The sequence below is a fragment of the Notolepis coatsorum genome, assembly GCF_963971535.1.
Source record: "Notolepis coatsorum genome assembly, chromosome: 3".
NCBI lineage: Eukaryota > Metazoa > Chordata > Actinopteri > Aulopiformes > Paralepididae > Notolepis > Notolepis coatsorum.
This window is the reverse complement of record NC_140167.1, coordinates 181451698-181474629: the sequence shown is the minus strand read 5'-3', so window position 1 is coordinate 181474629 and position 22932 is coordinate 181451698. Positions and strand designations below refer to the sequence as shown.

Genomic DNA, 22932 nt, shown 5'->3' with positions numbered 1-22932 from the left:
CAAAATGTGGGATGCACAATATATCAGTGACCATATCTGTATCGGCCGATGATAGTGATTATTTCATATATCGGACATATACTGGAGAGATATATCGGCAAACATATATCGGCTGGTAATAGTGATTTATTTTATTGATTGCATCGGTCTGATGAGAAAAACTGGGCTGATATGAATGACTGATGATTATGTCTCCGTCTAGCAGCCGTTGTGTGGGTGTGTTTGTCTGTGTTTCTTTTTTTGTCTACGCAGAGTTTGTTTGGGTAACGTTACTTGTATGTGACAATATGACAGGATTGTGGGCGAACATTGTTTCAGTATGTACATACTGTGATTATCATAGAAACGTGTTTTATTTATACAGATCACATCGAAATCAGTAATATTGGTTGTAGTAGGCCATAACAGAAATGTTTATAGCGGCTATCGGTAGGCCAAAATGCTCATATCGGTGCATCCCTATCTGAAATGCAATCTTGGTTTTTGGTAACTGCAGTCCAATTTATGATTAGCCTCCTACAGCATGTCCATGAGAATGATTAAACTACAGCATGTCCATGATAATGATTAGCCTACAGCATGTCCATGAGAATGATTAGCTTACAGCATGTCCATGAGAATGATTAAACTACAGCATGTCCATGATAATTAGCCTACAGCATGTCCATGAGAATGATTAGCTTACAGCATGTCTATAATTAGCCTACATGTCCATGAGAATAATTATCCAGCATGTCCATGCTAGTAATTAGCCTACAACATGTCCATGAGAATAATTAGCCTACAGCATGTCCATGAGAATAATTAGCCTACATGTCCATGAGAATAATTAGCCTACAGCATGCCCATGAGAATAATTAGCCTACATGTCCATGAGAATAATTCGCCTATAGCATGTCCATGAGAATGATTAGCCTACATGTCCATGAGAATAATTAGCCTACATGTCCATGAGAATAATTAGCCTACAACATGTCCATGAGAATAATTAGCCTACAGCATGTCCATGAGAATAATTAGCCTACATGTCCATGAGAATAATTAGCCTACAGCATGCCCATGAGAATAATTAGTCTACATGTCCATGAGAATAATTAGCCTACAGCATGTCCATGAGAATGATTAGCCTACTGTACATGTCCATGAGAATAATTAGCCTACATGTCCATGAGAATAATTAGCCTACAGCATGCCCATGAGAATAATTAGCCTACATGTCCATGAGAATAATTCGCCTATAGCATGTCCATGAGAATGATTAGCCTACTGTACATGTCCATGAGAATAATTAGCCTATAGCATGTCCATGAGAATAATTAGCCTACATGTCCATGAGAATAACATGTCCATGAGAATGATTAGCCTACATCATGTCCATGAGAATAATTAGCCTATAGCATGTCCATGAGAATAATTTGCCTATAGCATGTCCATGAGAATAATTAGCCTACATGTCCATGAGAATAACATGTCCATGAGAATAATTAGCCTACAGCATGCCCATGAGAATAATTAGCCTACATGTCCATGAGAATAATTCGCCTATAGCATGTCCATGAGAATGATTAGCCTACTGTACATGTCCATGAGAATAATTAGCCTACATGTCCATGAGAATAATTAGCCTACAACATGTCCATGAGGATAATTCGCCTATAGCATGTCCATGAGAATGATTAGCCTACATCATGTCCATGAGAATAATTAGCCTATAGCATGTCCATGAGAATAATTAGCCTACAGCATGTCCATGAGAATAATTAGCCTACATGTCCATGAGAATAATTAGCCTACAGCATGTCCATGAGAATAATTAGCCTATAGCATGTCCATGAGAATAATTAGCCTATAGCATGTCCATGAGAATAATTAGCCTATAGCATGTCCATGAGAATAATTAGCCTACATGTCCATGAGAATAACATGTCCATGAGAATAATTAGCCTACAGCATGCCCATGAGAATAATTAGCCTACATGTCCATGAGAATAATTCGCCTATAGCATGTCCATGAGAATGATTAGCCTACATGTCCATGAGAATAATTAGCCTACATGTCCATGAGAATAATTAGCCTACAACATGTCCATGAGAATAATTAGCCTACAGCATGTCCATGAGAATAATTAGCCTACATGTCCATGAGAATAATTAGCCTACAGCATGCCCATGAGAATAATTAGTCTACATGTCCATGAGAATAATTAGCCTACAGCATGTCCATGAGAATGATTAGCCTACTGTACATGTCCATGAGAATAATTAGCCTACATGTCCATGAGAATAATTAGCCTACAGCATGCCCATGAGAATAATTAGCCTACATGTCCATGAGAATAATTCGCCTATAGCATGTCCATGAGAATGATTAGCCTACTGTACATGTCCATGAGAATAATTAGCCTATAGCATGTCCATGAGAATAATTAGCCTACATGTCCATGAGAATAACATGTCCATGAGAATGATTAGCCTACATCATGTCCATGAGAATAATTAGCCTATAGCATGTCCATGAGAATAATTTGCCTATAGCATGTCCATGAGAATAATTAGCCTACATGTCCATGAGAATAACATGTCCATGAGAATAATTAGCCTACAGCATGCCCATGAGAATAATTAGCCTACATGTCCATGAGAATAATTCGCCTATAGCATGTCCATGAGAATGATTAGCCTACTGTACATGTCCATGAGAATAATTAGCCTACATGTCCATGAGAATAATTAGCCTACAACATGTCCATGAGGATAATTCGCCTATAGCATGTCCATGAGAATGATTAGCCTACATCATGTCCATGAGAATAATTAGCCTATAGCATGTCCATGAGAATAATTAGCCTACAGCATGTCCATGAGAATAATTAGCCTACATGTCCATGAGAATAATTAGCCTACAGCATGTCCATGAGAATAATTAGCCTATAGCATGTCCATGAGAATAATTAGCCTATAGCATGTCCATGAGAATAATTAGCCTATAGCATGTCCATGAGAATAATTAGCCTACATGTCCATGAGAATAACATGTCCATGAGAATAATTAGCCTACAGCATGCCCATGAGAATAATTAGCCTACATGTCCATGAGAATAATTCGCCTATAGCATGTCCATGAGAATGATTAGCCTACTGTACATGTCCATGAGAATAATTAGCCTACATGTCCATGAGAATAATTAGCCTACAACATGTCCATGAGGATAATTCGCCTATAGCATGTCCATGAGAATGATTAGCCTACATCATGTCCATGAGAATAATTAGCCTATAGCATGTCCATGAGAATAATTAGCCTACAGCATGTCCATGAGAATAATTAGCCTACATGTCCATGAGAATAATTAGCCTACAGCATGCCCATGAGAATAATTAGCCTACATGTCCATGAGAATAATTCGCCTATAGCATGTCCATGAGAATGATTAGCCTACTGTACATGTCCATGAGAATAATTAGCCTACAGCATGCCCATGAGAATAATTAGCCTACATGTCCATGAGAATAATTCGCCTATAGCATGTCCATGAGAATGATTAGCCTACTGTACATGTCCATGAGAATAATTAGCCTACATGTCCATGAGGATAATTCGCCTATAGCATGTCCATGAGAATGATTAGCCTACTGTACATGTCCATGAGAATAATTAGCCTACATGTCCATGAGAATAACATGTCCATGAGAATAATTAGCCTATAGCATGTCCATGAGAATAATTAGCCTATAGCATGTCCATGAGAATAATTAGCCTATAGCATGTCCATGAGAATAATTAGCCTACATGTCCATGAGAATAACATGTCCATGAGAATAATTAGCCTACAGCATGCCCATGAGAATAATTAGCCTACATGTCCATGAGAATAATTCGCCTATAGCATGTCCATGAGAATGATTAGCCTACTGTACATGTCCATGAGAATAATTAGCCTACATGTCCATGAGAATAATTAGCCTACAACATGTCCATGAGGATAATTCGCCTATAGCATGTCCATGAGAATGATTAGCCTACATCATGTCCATGAGAATAATTAGCCTATAGCATGTCCATGAGAATAATTAGCCTATAGCATGTCCATGAGAATAATTAGCCTATAGCATGTCCATGAGAATAATTAGCCTATAGCATGTCCATGAGAATAATTAGCCTACACAGCATGTCCATGAGAATAATTAGCCTACACAGCATGTCCATGAGAATAATTAGCCTACACAGCATGTCCATGAGAATAATTAGCCTATACCATGTCCATGAGAATAATTAGCCTACAACATGTCCATGAGAATAATTAGCCTACAACATGTCCATGAGAATAATTAGCCTACAGCATGTCCATGAGAATAATTAGCCTACAGCATGTCCATGAGAATAATTAGCAAGCAATTACTGTGTGTTGTCTGGAACTTGAGAGCAAAGCTAAATGCATTTGCAGCTACAGTGATTCTTCATTAGAGTTCTGATGAACGATAACGCTGTACTGAAGTGAATTGGGGTGAAGTGTGGCTGACTGCCAGTCCTGGAGCTCAATATCTATTACATCCTGTATTCTACTCACCCTTTGAATGTTTTGTTGGGCCTTTCTCACGGCGGCTGCCTGACGGTGTCATCGCGGGGTAAGCATATTTGTTTGCCCTGCGGTGGCATCGTCAGGTGGCTGCCGTGGAGTAGACCTATTATGATGGAGATTGAGAGACATATCCTCTTATAATGAGAGACATAATCCTCTTATAATGTGTACTTGTTCTGTTGTGTTTTTGTATGTGTCCTTTATACAAAATTTTGTTGTGTGTTATGTGTTCTGATTCTGTATTACATTGCACAAAATGTGGGACCCTCTCGAAAACGAGATACTGTATCTCAATGTGGTTTTCCCAATAAAGAATTTCAATACTGCACTTCTATTAAGTGCAGGTGGAGTAATATTATGGTCTGTGGACATTAGTGATGTTGGCTCAGTTGGTTGAGCGTGACAATTGCAACACCAAAATTGTGTCTTAATTTGTTGTCAGGGCGATATCGTAGGTGTGAGTGTGCTCACCGTTTTGTACCTGCTCTGGATAAGAACTGCATTAGCTGCATTGCACAATTCAGTGCAATTCACTAGCTGAAATTGACCATATTCACATGGCGGCCATTTTGCTCGTATGTCATACTTAGGGTGGGGTTTCTTTCCCCCCATGTTCAGGTGGAAAGAGATCACAACTTTTTATTTTATTTTATACTTTAATGTGTCAATGAAGTCACTCTACATTTAGGTGTAGTATATTATGTACACACATAGATACATACACACACATATCCATACATGTATGCATACATACAGTTACACACAGGGCCGGACTGGGGAAATAATTCATACCGGGAGATATAGCGCGAAATATAGCCCCAATCAGGCCACTTTTTAAGCGGGGGGTCTGGGGGTCCCCCACCCGGAACATTTTTGTTACAAAGACAGCATTCTGGTGAATTTTAGTGCATGTGAATCACAAACTAATGAGCCAACAATTGCTTAGTACAATGTACTCTTATGAACCTCAAATAAAACTGTTGTGGCCCTAGCAATGCTACTCTCTCCACCTTCAAAAAGAAAAAAGCAAGCGCACAACATATTTTTCTATTTACTATTATAATACAGTTAACCACTCTCTCCACCTATTCAAACAGAGCAAGAGCACAATACCATATTCACTTTACTGATGCACTACCCATCAACAGTTAAAATATCCCTTTACACAAACATTAAATAACAGACCTTTCATTACAATACTATAATAACAGTAGCCACTACCAGAATAGTGACACATGTATCGCGTGTGGTGAGCACACGCATGCATGCACAACGAAGACAGAAGATTGCGTTGTCTCAATCATTTTAACTATAAAATGAGCTCAAAGTATGAGCTCACTGACTGAAATTTACAACAAAAAGCATCAATTGTCAAATAATATTGATCACATTAACTAGACTAGATGTTTTTGAGGAAATTAGAAAGGGAACAACAACTTAACCCTTGTGTCTGATCAGATTCTTATTTTTTTGATAACTTACAGTGATTATGTTTGTAGCCAATTATGTGGCAAAGGTGTGTAATCTTTGAATTATCTTTGAATTATTTTGACTTTCTCTTTCTCTGCCATTCCATTCGCCGCCTCCGCTGTCAATCAGTTGTATCGCCTGGTCCCGCCTCCACCAATCACAAGCGGCAGCACCGCTCCATTTCTGTGTGTGATCCGCGTGAGGGAGTAACCTCGTTCCCAGCTTTATCTCGAAGTGAGGGAGAGAGAGAGATACTTCTCCAACTCTGTTGCAGACAGTGAAATCCTGGTTGTTCCCCACTCACCTAGGTTATCTAACTATCGCGCCGCGCCGCCGCCACAACTAGAAACAATGGCCTGGCAAAAAAAAAAATAAAAATTATAATAAAAAAAATATATAATTTTTTTTTTTATATATATATATATATATTTTTTTTATCTGTGCAGGCCAGGCCACCGGGAAAACTCCCGGTGCTCCCGATGGCCAGTCCAGGCCTGGTTACACACATACAAATGTACATATACATACGTATATTTAAAATCTTGACATTTTCTTTTTTTTAACCCATCACCCATACAAAAACAAAAACACAAGTGCATACATAAACAAAAGAGTGAGTACCAGTATAGATGTTACTGATCCTGGACGCCTGAATGCCGCCTACAACAGAACTGCGTTTCCGCGTCTCTGATTGGCCAGGTCATTTCTGGTCATGTGACATGTACGCCCAATCGCGGGACCGCAAGTTTCTACACTGGTTAAGCTTAGGCGCTCGTTCGAAGTTGGTTAAGGTTAGAGTTTGTCTTAGACTCGAGCATGGCGATAGAACGCCTGCCCTGATTCCGACGGTTAAGCTTAGGCACTCTTTCGAAGTTGGTTAAGGTTAGAGTTTGTCTTAGAGCATGGCGATAGAACGCCAGGTAGTTTGCAGGCTGTTAGACCCGGAAATAGGCGCAGAACTTGCTGTCCCACGATTGGCGCACATGTCACATGACCTGGCCAATCAGAGTGCAAAACTCGAACGCGGAAAGGCAGTTCCGTCGTAGAAGGCATACACGCATCCTGGACTAGTATACCTATCCATCCATCCATAGTATACATCCAATATCCATACCTACCCGTTATACACATATACAGCTATCCTTGTTCTACAACTTTGCCACATTGGACCTTACGCCATTTTGATTTTCTGGTAACACTTTATAATAACACTCAGTTATAAGACATTTATAAGGTATTTGTAGATAATTAACTAGTCATGAACAAACCATTTATATACATTCGTAAATTATTATTAAATCATTTATAACTATATTTGTATAACATTTACAAATGATTTATAACTCATTATCAACATTGTTTGTACTTGATTTGTTCATCATTAAATAATGTTATTTAATGTGTAGTAAGTAACACATTTGTAGATGCTTTGAAAAATGGATATGAAAAAACGACTATACCTCAGTTTTTTGTTCAATTTCAACAAATGATTTGTAAAACATTCTTAAAAGATCTATAAATCATTTCAGTCCTTCTCAAAAAAGACAAAGACCCCACCGAGTGCGGTAGTTACAGACCCTTAAGCCTCCTCGGAACCGATGTCAAACTGTACTCTAAGGTATTAGCCATCAGATTACAAAAGCATATGACGTCTTTAGTTCATCCGGACCAAACTGGCTTCATAAGAGGTCGCCTGATCACTGATAACATAAGACGAATACTGCACGTACTAGATGCAGACAAGGACGACACCATACCTAAGGCGATGCTGTCCCTGGATGCTATGAAAGCCTTTGACAGGCTGGTCGTATCTATGGGCAGTATTAGAAAGGATGGGGTTAGGAAAAGGATTCATTGATATGATTAAAGTATTATACAAAGACCCATCGGCCATGATTACAACAGGTACATTCATCTCCGAAATCTTTCCGGTATCACGCTCAGCCAGACAGGGTTGCCCTCTTAGTCCCGGACTATTCGATCTATCATTAGAGCCTTTAGCACAATATATAAGACAATCCCAATCCATAGAACCAATCGTAATCAAGGGCACACAACATAAAATTAGTTTATATGCGGATGACGTAATATTGTTCATGCAAAGCCCCAACACCACATTGCCTCATCTACTCAAGTTGATTGAGAACTTTGGTGATCTATCGGGATTTAAAATAAATTGGCCGAAGTCGGCTTTCCTTCCACTTAACACCCATGCAAAAAAAGATACAACCCTCCCAGGTGAGATACCTATGGTAAAACATTTTAGATGCTTGGGTGTGGAAATATTTCCCACCATAAGACAAACGGTGAAGCACAATTACACAAAAATACAGAACAAAATCAAAGACGACCTGGACAGGTGGGCAAAACTTAAAAACTCAGTACAGGCAAGGGTATCAATAGTTAAGATGGATGTACTACCTAGAATCAACTTCATCAGTTCAATGCTACCGTTACCCCCTCCAGAGGGTTACTGGAAAAGATTACACTCCTCCACATACAAATTTATTTGGAATAACAAACCACCACGTATAAAAAGATCCACCGCACAGAGAAATAAAGCAGACGGTGGCATGGCAGTTCCAGATTTTTTCCAATATTTTAAGGCGTACACATTAAGACCATTGACAATATGGTTTGATCCCCAAGCATTAGTATCCTGGAGAAAATTGGAAGAAAACATAGTAGCCCCACATAGACTGAAGGACATAGCACACACTAAACTACCAATCAAGCACTGTGAGCGGAAATTTGGCCCCATAATTACCCATGCGATCCGGATATGGCGTGAAACACAAAAAAAATATCCTAACCCGAAAAATGGCACAATCACACTCCCTTATTCAATAACAATGCACTCTTAATTGAAAAACGTCCTATAAGATTCCCTATATGGGAAGAGCAAGGCATACACTCATTAGGGGATGTTTTTAACAACCAGGGTTTTTGTAGTTATGGAGAAATATGCACAAAATTTAATCTCACCGAGTCCACATGGCTTTTTTTACATACAGTTACAGCTATGTTTGAAGTCTCACGGTGTTCCATTAGACATACCAGTTGAACACCACAGATACCACAAATTCTTCTATGAAAGAGAGACATCGAGAGGTTTTGTATCAGGTTTTTATTATCAATTACTAACGTCCTCGTATGAAACCCTCCAACTAGACTCTGTCTGGAGGAGGGATATACCAGACCTGGAAAGTGACTTTGATTGGCAAGGAGCATGGGCAAATGTCCGTCTTACATCAAGGAACCCGGACCATCAACAAATCAATCTTAACTATATTCACAGGACATACTTGACTCCTATAAGACTAAACAGAATGGGTCTCAAACAAGACTCAAAATGCTCCCAATGTACAAATGGGGACGAAGGAACATTTATGCACATGTATTGGGACTGTCCACCAGTTAAGGCATTCTGGAAAGATGTGACCCATCAATTATCAAAACTCGTATCTTGGAATATACCAGTACACCCCTCTGTATTACTATTGAATGATGTTTTTGAGTTTACAGTAAATCCACAGCTAAAGAGATTGGTTCTATCGGGTATCACAGTAGCTAAAAAACTGATCGCATCACGCTGGTGTCTGGTTAGGAGTGAGGGATAATGGAGGTACTATCCAAGGAGGGGTCCGGGAGGGGGGGGGTTCGAGCTGGAGCATATGTGTGTAGGGTTTTAGATAATAGGTATTAGGAGTATATCCTGTATAAGACATTGGTACAATTGGTAATTTCGTTGGATATACACTGTATACGGTAAAATATTATTATATACTTTTTTTTGTTTTCTGTTACTGTACTTGCATGTCATTTTAGCCACCTTAATTGTTAGTTTCATTATGCATTGTGTGTTGAGTACTGACTTTTAACAATTTTGTTTTGCAATAATAATAATAAAAAAAAAAAAAAAATCTATAAATCATTTGCAGATGTTATTGTGTGCCCTAATCTAAAGTGAAGACTATTCATCATTAACAAATGTCTAATAGTTTATTATTTGTGGACTTTTTACTCACCTGTTATGAACGATCTGCAGCTTCTATGAATAGACATGAAGCAATTACCAGACTTGTCTTTTCATGTTTAACAAATGATTTGTTAGACATTCATAAAACATCTATAAATCATTTGCAGATGCTATTGCATGCCCTAATCTAAAGTTAAGACTATATCATTAACAAATGTCTAATACAGTTTGATAATTATTTGTTGACTTTTTCCATCACCTGTTACAAATATTGTAGACAGCTTTCGGATCCACCCTTCTTTGTGACATCAAACAGTGACAGAATTAGGACTATAGATAAATGCAATTTTATTAACACAAACAAAGCAACAACCAATAAACATTGTTTATAACATTATACATTAGCAGGGCGGCTACGTGGCGTAGTGGGCAAGGCGCTCACCACAAATGCGGAGACGCTGGGCTCGCCTGTTCGAGCCCAGCGCTCCACATTGCTTTCAGTTTAGCTGGTCGTTCATACTAATACACATTGGCCTTATTAGGGGGTGGGAAACTGATGGGTGGGGATCGGGCGTTGTGGACAGCGACTCCTACAGGTCGGTTGGTGCGCCTGCGCAGTAGAATCAGGAAGTGTCGGGGGCAGCGTGAGCCTCCCACGCATTACTCCTCGCCACTGAGAGATCGAGCTGCGCAGGTGAAAAGATGCGACTGCTGTTACCTCAAGTACCGGAGGGGACTTGTGCTATGTATGACTTAGTCCACATTGCAGCCGGCTTGTGGGAGGCAAGAAACAGCGTTCGTGACAGGGGAGGGTTGAATTGGATGATACGAAATTGGGATGGGAGAAAATATAGAAAATGGGAGAAAAAGTGGATAAAAAAAAAATTATACATTAGCAGAGCCAAGGAATTCGTGCTGCCCCATGCTTAAGGTATGAGCAGGCTAAACACCTTTTTCGTTGGTAAATCTATTCCATAATTTTCCGACCTACAATTTATAGTCCTATAATATTTTGTGTAGACGTACTTGATGTGGTTGGACCTTTCCTCATGGCTGGCTAATGTGTGTTCAGTATATTGTGGTATGAGGGCCGACGGGTATGCTACATGAGGGTAATAATTATTTGTATCTTCAGGCTGTATAGGCGCAGAAACAGCCTGAAATTACAAAGAATTATTACCCTCATGTCATCATCACATACCGTAATATACTGAGCACACATTAGGAACAAACACATCATTCAAATGTAACGTTAGCACCCACCACATCAAGTACGTCTACACAAAATATAGGATTGTAGGTCGGAAATTATGGAATAGATTTAACAACAAAAAAGGTGTTTTGCCTGCTCATACCTTAACACTTTCAATGCAGACGACGAGATTTATCGTTAGTTGAGAGCCGACAACGCTAAATGTCGTTTTTTTTTATTAGCGATCTGAATTCATATTTCATCAACCGAGCCTCCCGTTAGTACAGCAGCCTCTCTCTGAGCTCCAATGGGAAAATACCGCCCCCTATCGTCTATCCCTGTGTAACTGCACCCCATTCGATTACACTGTGGGTTGGGTGGGGGGGGAGCCTCCTCGCTCCACTATGCTGGCAAGGAATCTGATGAACAGGGAAGTGATCGCGAGATGGAAAACAACCTGGAATATATATTTACAGTAGCCAATAATCAATCAATAAACGCGATCGATATTTGGAATGGCGATCAGGAATTGGAATAATCTTTTTGAAGAACATCTGATCTAAGGTAAGGAGTCTGTTACCAGTTTTAGGATAATCTGAGCTATTTTCACTGAGATAACAGCGTGCCCCATGTGTGTGTGTGTGGAGTGTGCATGTTGATCAGGAAATGAGAGAATCGATTTCTCAGCTCGCTTCTATAGCGTGCATAAGTACACATATACTATCGATAATCTAGCGTTTATTTGAAAACGATTCATAAATAGGCCGAAAAATGACAACGTTTCTAGTGTATTCGGGAATATTCCAGTAAATGTCGTTTTTTGACGGAATCTTTCTATTTTCCTGAAATTTTTGAGAAAACGATAGCTTTTCGAAATGCTATAAAACGGAAACGGATTTGTGTTAATAAAATTGTATTTATCTATAGTCCTAATTCTGTCACCGTTTGATGTCACAAACAAGGGTGGATCCGAAAGCTGTCTACAACATTTGTAACAGGTGATGGAAAAAGTCAACAAATAATTATCAAACTGTATTAGACATTTGTTAATGATGAATAGTCTTCACTTTAGATTAGGGCACGCAATAGCATCTGCAAATGATTTATAGATGTTTTATGAATGTCTAACAAATCATTTGTTAAACATGAAAAGACAAGTCTGGTAATTGCTTCGTGTCTATTCATAAAAGCCAGATTGTTCATAACAGGTGAGTAAAAAGTCCACAAATAATAAACTATTAGACATTTGTTAATGATCAATTGTCTTCACTTTAGATTAGGGCACACAATAACATCTGCAAATGATTTATAGATCTTTTAAGAATGTTTTACAAATCATTTGTTGAACATGAACAAATAAATGGAGGTATAGTAGTTTTTTCATATCCATTTTTCAAAGCATCTACAAACTACACATTAAATAACATTATTTAATGATGAACGAATCAAGTACAAACAATGTTGATAATGAGTTATAAATCATTGTAAATGTTATACAAATATAGTTATAAATGATTTAATAAACATTTACGAATGTATATAAATGGTTTGTTCATGATTAGTTCATTATCTACAAATACCTTATACATGTCTTATAACTATATATTTTCTTTTAAAAAGTATTTTCCCCTATTAGCCTACTTCTACGTTGTCCACCTGATTCTCACGAAACTGTGCTGAGTGGCATCAAGGCACCCAAGTCTTTCATTGTTTAATTCTGAAAGTTGCAAGGCCACACCGTATGACTGCCACACCCACTCAAACTTAACAAAAATGCATCATAAACAGGAAGTGATGTGTTACTCATGAACGCCTTTCCTGATTTTCACCATAGACCACTGCAACACTCCCGTATTCTGAAATCATGGGGGAGAGCGGGGGTAGAAAATGAATGAATGTGGATGAGAGCTTTGACATTAAGTGTAGCTACAGCTGTGGGGACATGACTCACTCCGCATGCGCAGACTGATAAACCTAGACCTCTTTAAACTGCTGCGGTCAGGCAAGCGATACCGGAGTCTTAAGGCGAGCACAGAAAGACTCAGAAGGAGCTTCTATCCCCAGGCCATCAGGCTGCTCAACGAACAATAAACACTATGCAGCAACCATCAAATGCACACAGCACACATCCACACGCACACACTCACTTTAAACGGGCAACTCACTGCAGCACCCACTTTACACACTTTAGAACACCTAAACACACTTTACACTTTATATTTATTGGTAAAGGATTTGCACTACAACTCGCACACCTTACTGTAAATTGTACCTAAGTTGTACCTAATCCCATTTCTGCTCTGCACTATATAGTATTGTATATTAGTACATTGCATAGTATATATTGTATATTGTATGGTAACTCAGTTACTAGGGATGCCCCGATCGATCGGCCACCGATCGTTATCGGCCGATACTCAGTATAAATATGCAATCTGTGAATTCCGATAATTAATCATATTCGCCGATAGCGGAAACCGATCAAGCGAAGCTCTCACTCGCTGTCTGTCTCAGACACACACGACCTGCAAACTGCCGCTGCTCCTCCTCCCTAGCCCCGCCCGCCCCCGTGTAGAGTTTGTAAACAAAGAGGTGCGACTCCTCTGCTCGAGTCTGTAGTGCACTGCATTCGACCTGCGCTAACGTTAGCTACCTAGCTATCGTTACTGTTTAAACAAAATTACCCAGTCAACTATTCACGTTTAGTAGGCATTGTCTAACGGTATTTAGCCGGCTAGCTACCGATAGCTCCTGATATCAACAAATGATCCAGAAAGTCTAGTAGTTCATGTTCATACCTCAGTTAGCTTGCGTTAGCTGACGTTCGTTTACTGTTCAAAACGAAATGTCCCATTGAACTAAAGTTCTGTCTTAACGTCATCTAGCCGGCTAGCAGTAGCTACAGATAGCTCTTGATATCAATGTCTTATAACATTGATTTAATGCGTATTCGAGCTGAGGGCTTGCTGAATGTGAAACGACCAAAGCACTTAACGTTACCAATGGGGTCCCGCTGCAGCGCCGGAGAATCCTTTTGAGCTGGGCTACTAGAGTACACACAGACAGTGGAGCTGTTTGCAGATAGTGAGCATTTTGACTTGTTGCGTGGTGGCGATGTCTCGCAGTCGCAGATAATACAAGTACAAGTCTAATTATATAATATATATATTTTATATAAAAAAAAAAAAAACTTTTTATATAAAATAATTTTTAATTTCTTTTTAATCAAAAACAATCGGTATCGGATCGGTATCGGCCGATATGGATCACGACGATCGGTGATCGGTATCGGTGGCAAAAAACGTGATCGGGGCATCCCTATCAGTTACTTCTATTCTGCATCGAACATTGTACATATGTCTATACTGAACACTGTGACCTCTATTTTTACTTCTATTTTACATGCTATACTATTTTATTTCATACTATCTTGTCTAACACAGTCTCTGGAGCGAAACAGTAAGAAGCATTTTGTATAAAAGTATTCTGTACTTCTGTATGACAACTATTAAAGAAACTTGAAACTTGAGATCTCTGGACAATCCAGAGAGACTCCGTGGGCAATCTGCCCATGCAGAGTTCGGGAGTAGGTGCAGAGAAGTGAATATAGCTCGGCCGAGAAAGTGCCGATCGACATGGGACTGGTCACTCCGTATTCAGGAGACTCAGGCGTATAAAAGTCTATTGGATCATATCTCCAGCACCCCCACAACCATAGCACCACTTAATGTCAAGGCTCTCATCCATATTCATTCATTTTCTCCCCCCGCTCTCTCTCCCATGAGCTCAATGTAACACGGAAGTGCAGTGGTCTATATTGAGTTGACACACATGTTTCCTCCTTAATCATGGCTGATAAATTGGCGGCAAAGTCACCAGTAAGACAGCCAATGGGAGACGGCCAGGGGTACGGCACAAGCTCAGCTTGCACTGGTATCGTATGTACCTAATTGAATATGTCGTATTATTGTTTGTACATTGTCTGTACACGTCTGCAGCAGTGCAGTATATAAGACCCCATTTCAACATTGAGGGCAGGCTATATATAGCTCATATAGCCCAGAATATGTCAGGCTAAATATAGACCACTTTTAGCCCAAGCAGTTTAATTCATTATTACATATTTATAATATCACACAGATAACTGTAAATGTGTAAGAAGCACAACTGAAGTCCAGTTGGTCCAAAGTTGGCACCTTGCATGGTCACTTCCACCGTCTGTGTGTGAATGTGAGGCATACGTTGTAAAGCGATTTGGATAAAAGAGCTATATAAATGCAGTCCATTTGAAAATAAATCGGAGTCAGGCAATCAAGAGATTGTAAATCCGATAGTGTATTCTGCCTCTTGTTTTGACAATTTTGGCTCTTTTTTTTATCAACTTTTTCTCCCAATTTTCTATTTTTCTCCCATCCCAAATTCGTATTATCCAATTCTACCCTCCCCTGTCTCGAACGTTGTTAGACCATGTCTCCCACTGGTTGGCTGCAATGTGGACCAAGCCTTGCATCATGTGTCCTCTCCGGTACACGAGGAGGCAGCTGTCGCATCTTTTCACCTGTACAGCGCGATCTCTCAGCGGCGAGGAGTAACGCGTGGGAGGCTCACGCTGCCCCCGTTGCTTCCTGATTCTGCTGTACAGGCGCACCAACCGACCTGTAGGAGTCGCTGTCCACAACGTCCGATCCCCACCCACCGGCTTTCCCACCCCCTAATACTGCCAAATTGTATTAGTATGAATGACCAGCCAAGCCGGAAGCAACGCAGAGAGCTGGGCTCGAACCCAGCATGTCCTGCGTTAGTGGGGGGGCCCTTACCCACTGCGCCACTTAGCCGCCCTGACAATTTTGGCTCTTGAAAGTGGCATTTTTTTACAGCAAGGTTTTAAGTGAATGGGCACTTACTGTACAAAGCCGTACCTAGAATTAAAAGAAGGATCATAGAAATGTTGACAATGGCTTCCCGTCTCACTGCGTGACAAATCGTCTTATACAAGTAGCATTGTTCTGAACAACTTACAGTATGTGAGAACGTTGGGGCCGTGTGACCCATCTTCTTTTAATTCTAGATCTATACCCCGCATTGCATCAACGTTGCCCCAATATGGTAGCGAAGTGAATAATGTATGTATTGAACATAATGTATGTTAAATCATGACAATTACAAAAAGGAATTATTTGACCCAAATTGAGTTAAAGCCCAACCTCCAGGTTAAACCCTACTGATCAATTATGGGTAGTTTACATCATTGGTATATAATTTCATTATACATTTTTTTCCATTTGACACCGGAAATGCCACTCTGAAAGAGTTAAAAAGGTCCACGCACGAATAACATGCACGCGCAAATCAAAAAAGCTTATCAAACGCCGACGTCACAACAGGTGCATATTAATGAGCCGAATCTAAAAGCTTATCAGACGCTAGCACGGCCGTGACGTCACTTCAGGAAACGTATGCCTTATGTCCGTCCGGGTCATAGTACTAGATCAATGGTGGCCCACTCGGTGCATCACAGTTAGCCAGTATAGCTCCGCCGTCCCTGCTACAGTCGGGACCACTACACTGACGTTAGCCTATAGCCCGCCGTCCCTGCGGGTGGTTCTCTCCTCTTTGTGTGTCCCCGTCCCCGCGGGTGTCCCGCGGAGGAGCTTGTGGACGCGACAACAGCGGCGGCCGCAGGGTGCCCGAGCCCGCAGCGCTAGTTAGCTCATAGCTATCGTGTACCACTAGCCTTTACGGGCTCGAGCACCCTACGGCTGCCGCCGCCGTCGCGTCCATGGGCCCCCCGGCAGGGCACCCGTGGGGACGGGGTGTACAGAGAGGAGAGAACCATTTTGGGTCGGCCGTTCATGCCGGCCAGCGAGCCGGATGTCGGGATATGTTGTTAGCACAATAGCTACCAAGCTAAGCTATGTTAGCTACTAACGTTATAAACACAATATGTGTACAACGACACAATGATTTACATTATTACAAATATGGTAACGTGGTTGTGGCTTTTACAAATAGTGGTTAGCTTTAGAGATGGATGGATGGCTATAATCACGGAGCAATAGTGTTAGGTGAAACAGATACATTTTCATTCGGCTAGTAGTAGCAAGCATATATCTATGGTAGCAAGGCTCTCTGCCTGCAGTGCCTGCCACTAGCTGTGTGTGACTCTCAGCGCCCCCTGGTGAGCCCCCTGGTGCCCTGCACCTGTTGTGACGATCATTTCGATTACACACGCACGTTATGAACCATTGATTAAAATATCCACGTGCGTGGTGATTGTGTTGGGCAGACAAAATGTTTGATAAAAACGCTAAAACTGGGTCAATTTCAATACTTTTTTTCCCTTCTTCATGAAAGACACCGTTGGCCTAGTCCACATTGTTTATTGAACAAAAATACAACGTGAAGGTTGGCCTTTAAGTTAGTTTCTGATCTTACTGTTAGTCTCGTCTTTTCTCCCAAGCCTAAATCGTATGGTCTTGTCACCAAGGCAACCTGACAGGTAGTCTGCGGTCCAGCGGAGAACAGGCCAATCACAGGTCATGTTGAGGAAGACTGCAGGCTGCTGCAAACTACCCAGAATCCTCTGAACCTCCTCTGGACTGAAGGGTTTAGTGGAGGTGGCCATGGCCTGAATAAGACAAGGCGTGGGAAGAGGCTTGACAGAGGTTTGGGACAGACATTAGTTAATGAGCAACACATGGTACTGGTGGTGGTGTGAATGAATGAATGAAAACTTTATTTAACAGATTGCAGAATGGGTACAATACAGTACGGCTCAATACACACAATTGTTAAGGGGATGCAGACCAGAGAAAGACGTTTGTCTTCTTTACATCAGGGTCCCCCATTTTCAATTCATAGTAACATTTATGACATAGGGACATACATGACATACAGGTATTTAGTACTGTTACATTTGTGACATATACGATATGCAAATATACAGTATATATTACCCATAGATCCTGACAGAGTATATACATATGATGGGGAGGGGACTGTACATTAGGAGGGGGTGGGTGGGAGAGAAATATACATACGGTGGGGAGAGAATATATACATACGGTGGGGAGGAGACTGGACATTAAGAGGGGGTGGGTGGGAGAGAAATAGTATATGGTGGGGAGAGAATATATACATGCGGTGGGGAGGAGACTGTCTATTAGGAGGGGGTGGGGGTTTGGACATTTACGATGGCCAGTTTCGAATTGCAGCCTCCCGTAGGTGCTCTTTAAGAGCGGGTTTGAATGTGGGTAGGGATTCACATTCCTTTACAGCTTTGGATAGGGCGTTCCACATTGATGTGGCATAATTGCGAAACGTGTTTAGTCCCTTGTTTGAGCCGAATCTGGGTTTAACATGATTTGTTGAGCTTCCTCTGGTGTTGTGGTCATGGTATTCACTGACCTTTGGGAAGTATTTTGACATACATGGGTGTCAAGTCAAGAGTTTTATTTGTCACGGCATACAAGTATACAATGAAATGCGGGGGGGTCTTGCCCGCAACGATTGTGCATAATACAATAGTAATATATAATAAGAATCTTAGTCGTATAGTGTATCTTGTAGACCAGGCCCATTGCAAGTTGCTGTACTCTGTCGTCTACTCTAAGCCATCCTAGGTTGTCAAAGTGGGCAGGGGTTTGATTGATTGATTGAAAAGTTTAGTAACAGATTGCAGAATGGGTACAGTACAGTACAGCTCAATACATACAATTGTTAAGAGGATGCAGACCTGAGAAAGACTTTCGTCTTGTTTCCATCAGGGTCCCCCATTTTCAATTCATCATATGACACACACGACATACAGAAATTTTATTTGAAAGGGCAAAATCTGTTCTAGTCGGCACAATATACAGACCGCCAGATCAAACTGGCTTTTATGATACTTTGGATGTGTGCTTAGCTGGAGCTGAGGATGCGGAAAAAATTCTTATTGGGGATTGGAACACGGATATGCAACAAAAAAATGCACCCGTCTTCAAATCCTTCAATAGGTTTTGTGATCTGCACGGCCTCAGCCAACTAATCACCCAACCCACAAGGATATGTGAATCAACTCAGACTACCATTGACCTCATACTGACCTCTGACAAGTCCAAGATCTCCAGTAAAGGGGTTATAGCATGCGGGTTAAGTGATCATTACATGATATTCTGTACCCGCAAAAAGCTAAAACTAAAGGCTGGCTGTCACAAAACAGTCACATCTAGAGACCTCAAAACCTACTCTAGCGAGGCCTTTAACCTTGAACTGGAGAGTCTGGACTGGTCAGATGAACTCAATGGTACACTGGTTGAAGAAACTTGGCTTGGCTTCAAAACCAAATTTTCATCAATACTAAACAAAATGGCCCCCCTAAGAACCACCAGGGTAAAAAAATCGCGCTGAGCCATGGATGCACACTGAAATACTGACCGCTATGAAAGCCAGAGACAAAAAATGCTCTGAGTTTCGTAAAAGTCAGTCAAAGCTTACCAAAAGCACGAGCAGTGAACTCCAAGACCACGTGACTGAACTCAAACTAGAAAGAAACAGACTAAGAAATGACGTAAACTCCATGATCAAAACTGCTAAAAAAAATTTCATCAATGACAAAACCGAGGAAAACAAAAATAAACCACGTGAACTTTGGAAATTACTCAACAATCAACTAGGCTGCAGTAAAAAACTCAAAACCAGGTTCTCAAACATAAACATAAAGACGGACAACACGCTCATCACAGACAAGCTGGATGTAGCCAATTACTTAAACACTTTCTTCACAAACATAGCCACAACACTGGTAAACAAACTACCCTCCCACTCAGGGCAGTATGGGGTAGAACACATAGTAGCATACTACATGAACCTAGGCGTCCACAAAGACGACTTCAAACTGGAAATAGTAACTACAGATGAGGTACTCAAAAAACTGAGCGCCCTCCAACCAAACAAGGCCACTGGCCATGACAACATCCCCTCCAAATTCCTCAGAGACTCAGCAGCAGCCATCACCCCAGTCATCACACACATAATAAACCTCTCCATAAAACAGGGACACGTCCCCAAGGACTTCAAAATTGCGAGAGTAACACCCCTGCACAAAAAGGGCAGCAAATTAGACCCGGGTAACTACCGCCCTGTTTCTATCCTTACATCCATCTCGAAAGTCATGGAAAAAATAGTATACGAACAGATCGAAAAGTACCTCGCGGAAAAAAATCTAATCTACGAATTCCAATCTGGCTTCAGAACATCCCACTCCACTGACACATGCCTTCTCTACTTGAACGACCACATCAAACAAGAGGTGGACGCGGGCAAATACTGCGGCATGGTCATGCTGGACCTACAAAAGGCCTTCGACACTGTCAATCACACCATTCTGATTGACAAGCTAAAAGCAATTGGTTTTGATAGTTTATCAGTGAGCTGGATACAATCCTACCTGGAGGGGAGGGAACAGATGGTGGAAGTAAACGGTACCCTATCCCCCCCCCTCACAGTGAGCTGTGGTGTTCCACAAGGAAGCATACTAGGACCGCTACTATTCCTAATTTATGCAAATGACATGTCGTCAGCTTGTGACTGCAACTTGTTCCTGTTTGCGGACGACTCAGCCCTGCTGGTCTCTGACAAGAACAAGTTACAGGTTGAAAAAGCCCTCAGCTCGGAACTAGGCAAAATCTGCATATGGCTTGCCGACAACAAACTATCATTACACATGGGCAAAACAGAGTCCATTCTCTTCGGTTCAAATAACAAACTCAGCAAGACCGACGGCTTCTCGGTTACAGTGGGTGACAATATTATCACAAGGAAAGATGAAATTACCTACCTGGGTTCCATCCTAGAGGCTAATCTTTCCTGTGACAAAATGGCATCCAATGTAATAAAAAAAGTCAACCAACGAACGCGATTCTTGTACCGGATCTCCTCTCTGGTAAACAAGAATACCCTGAAGACTCTAGCAGGAGCACTCATTCAAGGGTACTACGACTATGCTTGCACCTCATGGTACCAAAGCACCTCAAAGGCACTAAAAAACAAATTACAAACATCTCAAAACAAGCTAGTCAGACTACTACTTGACCTGACTCCTAGAACCCACCTCACCCCTGCCCACTTTGACAACCTAGGATGGCTTAGAGTAGACGACAGAGTACAGCAACTTGCAATGGGCCTGGTCTACAAGATACACTACGCGACCAAGGTACCCATGTACATGTCAAAATACTTCCCAAAGGTCAGTGAATACCACGATCACAACACCAGAGGGAGCTCCACAAATCATGTAAAACCCAGATTCGGCTCAAACAAGGGACTAAACACGTTTCGCAATTATGCCACATCAATGTGGAACGCCCTGCCTAAAGCTGTAAAGGAATGTGAATCACTACCCACCTTCAAAAACACTCTCAAAAAACACCTACGTGAGACTGCAATTCGAAACTGGCCCCTACAAATGTCCTAACCTAGTTGTACAGTAAATGACCAAGTAAGGCTTTGTCAATATTCCAATGTACAGTGTAAAATGTGTGTGTGTCCCCTACCCAACCCCCCCCCCCCCACCTCCAATGTACAGCCCTCACCCAACCCCACCCCACCAACCTCCTCCAATGTACAGTTTCTACGCCAAATGTATATACACTCCTTTTCTGGACACTTTTGTATCACAAACAGTACTGTATTTGCAAATCTGATATGTCATAAATGTATAGATGTAGCAGTACTGTCTATCTGTATGTCATGTATGTCATATATGTTACGATGAATTGAAAATGGGGGACCCTGGTGTAAACAAGTCGAAAGTCTTTCTCTGGTCTGCATCCCCTTAACAATTGTATGTATTGAGATGTACTGTACTGTACCCATTCTGCAATCTGTTAATAAACTTTTCAATCAATTCAATCAATCAAGATAGACAGTACTGCTACATCTATACATTTATGACATACCAGATTTTCAAATACAGTACTGTTTGTGATACTAAAAAAATCCAGAAAAAGAGTGTATATACATTTGACATAGAAACTGTGCATTGGGGGAGGTTGGGTAGGTGGGGTGGGGCTGTACATTGGAGGGGGGGGGGGGGGGGGGGGGGTTGGGTAGGGGGACACACACACTGTACATTGGAATACTGACATACATTTGACATAGAAACTGTACATTGGAGGAGGTTGGGTAGGTGGGGTGGGGTTGGGTTGTACATTGGAATACTGACAAAGCCATGCTTGGTCTTTATTGTACAACTGGGTTAGGACATTTGTAGGGGCCAGTTTTGAATTGCAGTCTCCCGTAGGTGTTTAAGTTTAAGTTTAAGTTTCTTTAATAGTTGTCATACAGAAGTACAGAATACTTTCATACAAAATGCTTCTTACTGTTACGCTCCAGAGACTGTTCTTTGAGAGTGTTTTTGAAGGTGGGTAGTGATTCACATTCCTTTACAGCTTTGGGTAGGGCGTTCCACATTGTTGTGGCATAATTGCGAAACGTGTTTAGTCCCTTGTTTAGTCCCTTGTTTGAGCCGAATCTGGGTTTTACATGATTTGTGGAGCTCCCTCTGGTGTTGTGATCGTGGTATTCACTGACCTTTGGGAAGTATTTTGACATGTACATGGGTACCTTGGTCGTGTAGTGTATCTTGTAGACCAGGCCCATTGCAAGTTGCTGTACTCTGTCGTCTACTCTAAGCCATCCTAGGTTGGCAAAGTGTGCAGGGGTGAGGT

The 22932-nt window shown here is 41.1% G+C and overlaps 1 protein-coding gene across 1 annotated transcript in view; it reads right to left on the bottom strand.

Annotated features, from left to right (window-relative positions):
- Positions 1-22932, bottom strand: part of hspbap1 (hspb associated protein 1) — a 110275-nt gene that overhangs the window by 83377 nt on the left and 3966 nt on the right. Inside the window, exon 2 of the mRNA XM_084309546.1 lies at positions 17657-17849. Within this exon, the coding sequence (XP_084165672.1) occupies positions 17657-17846 (190 nt within the window). The 5' untranslated portion in view covers positions 17847-17849. The remainder of the gene's footprint in view (positions 1-17656; positions 17850-22932) is intronic.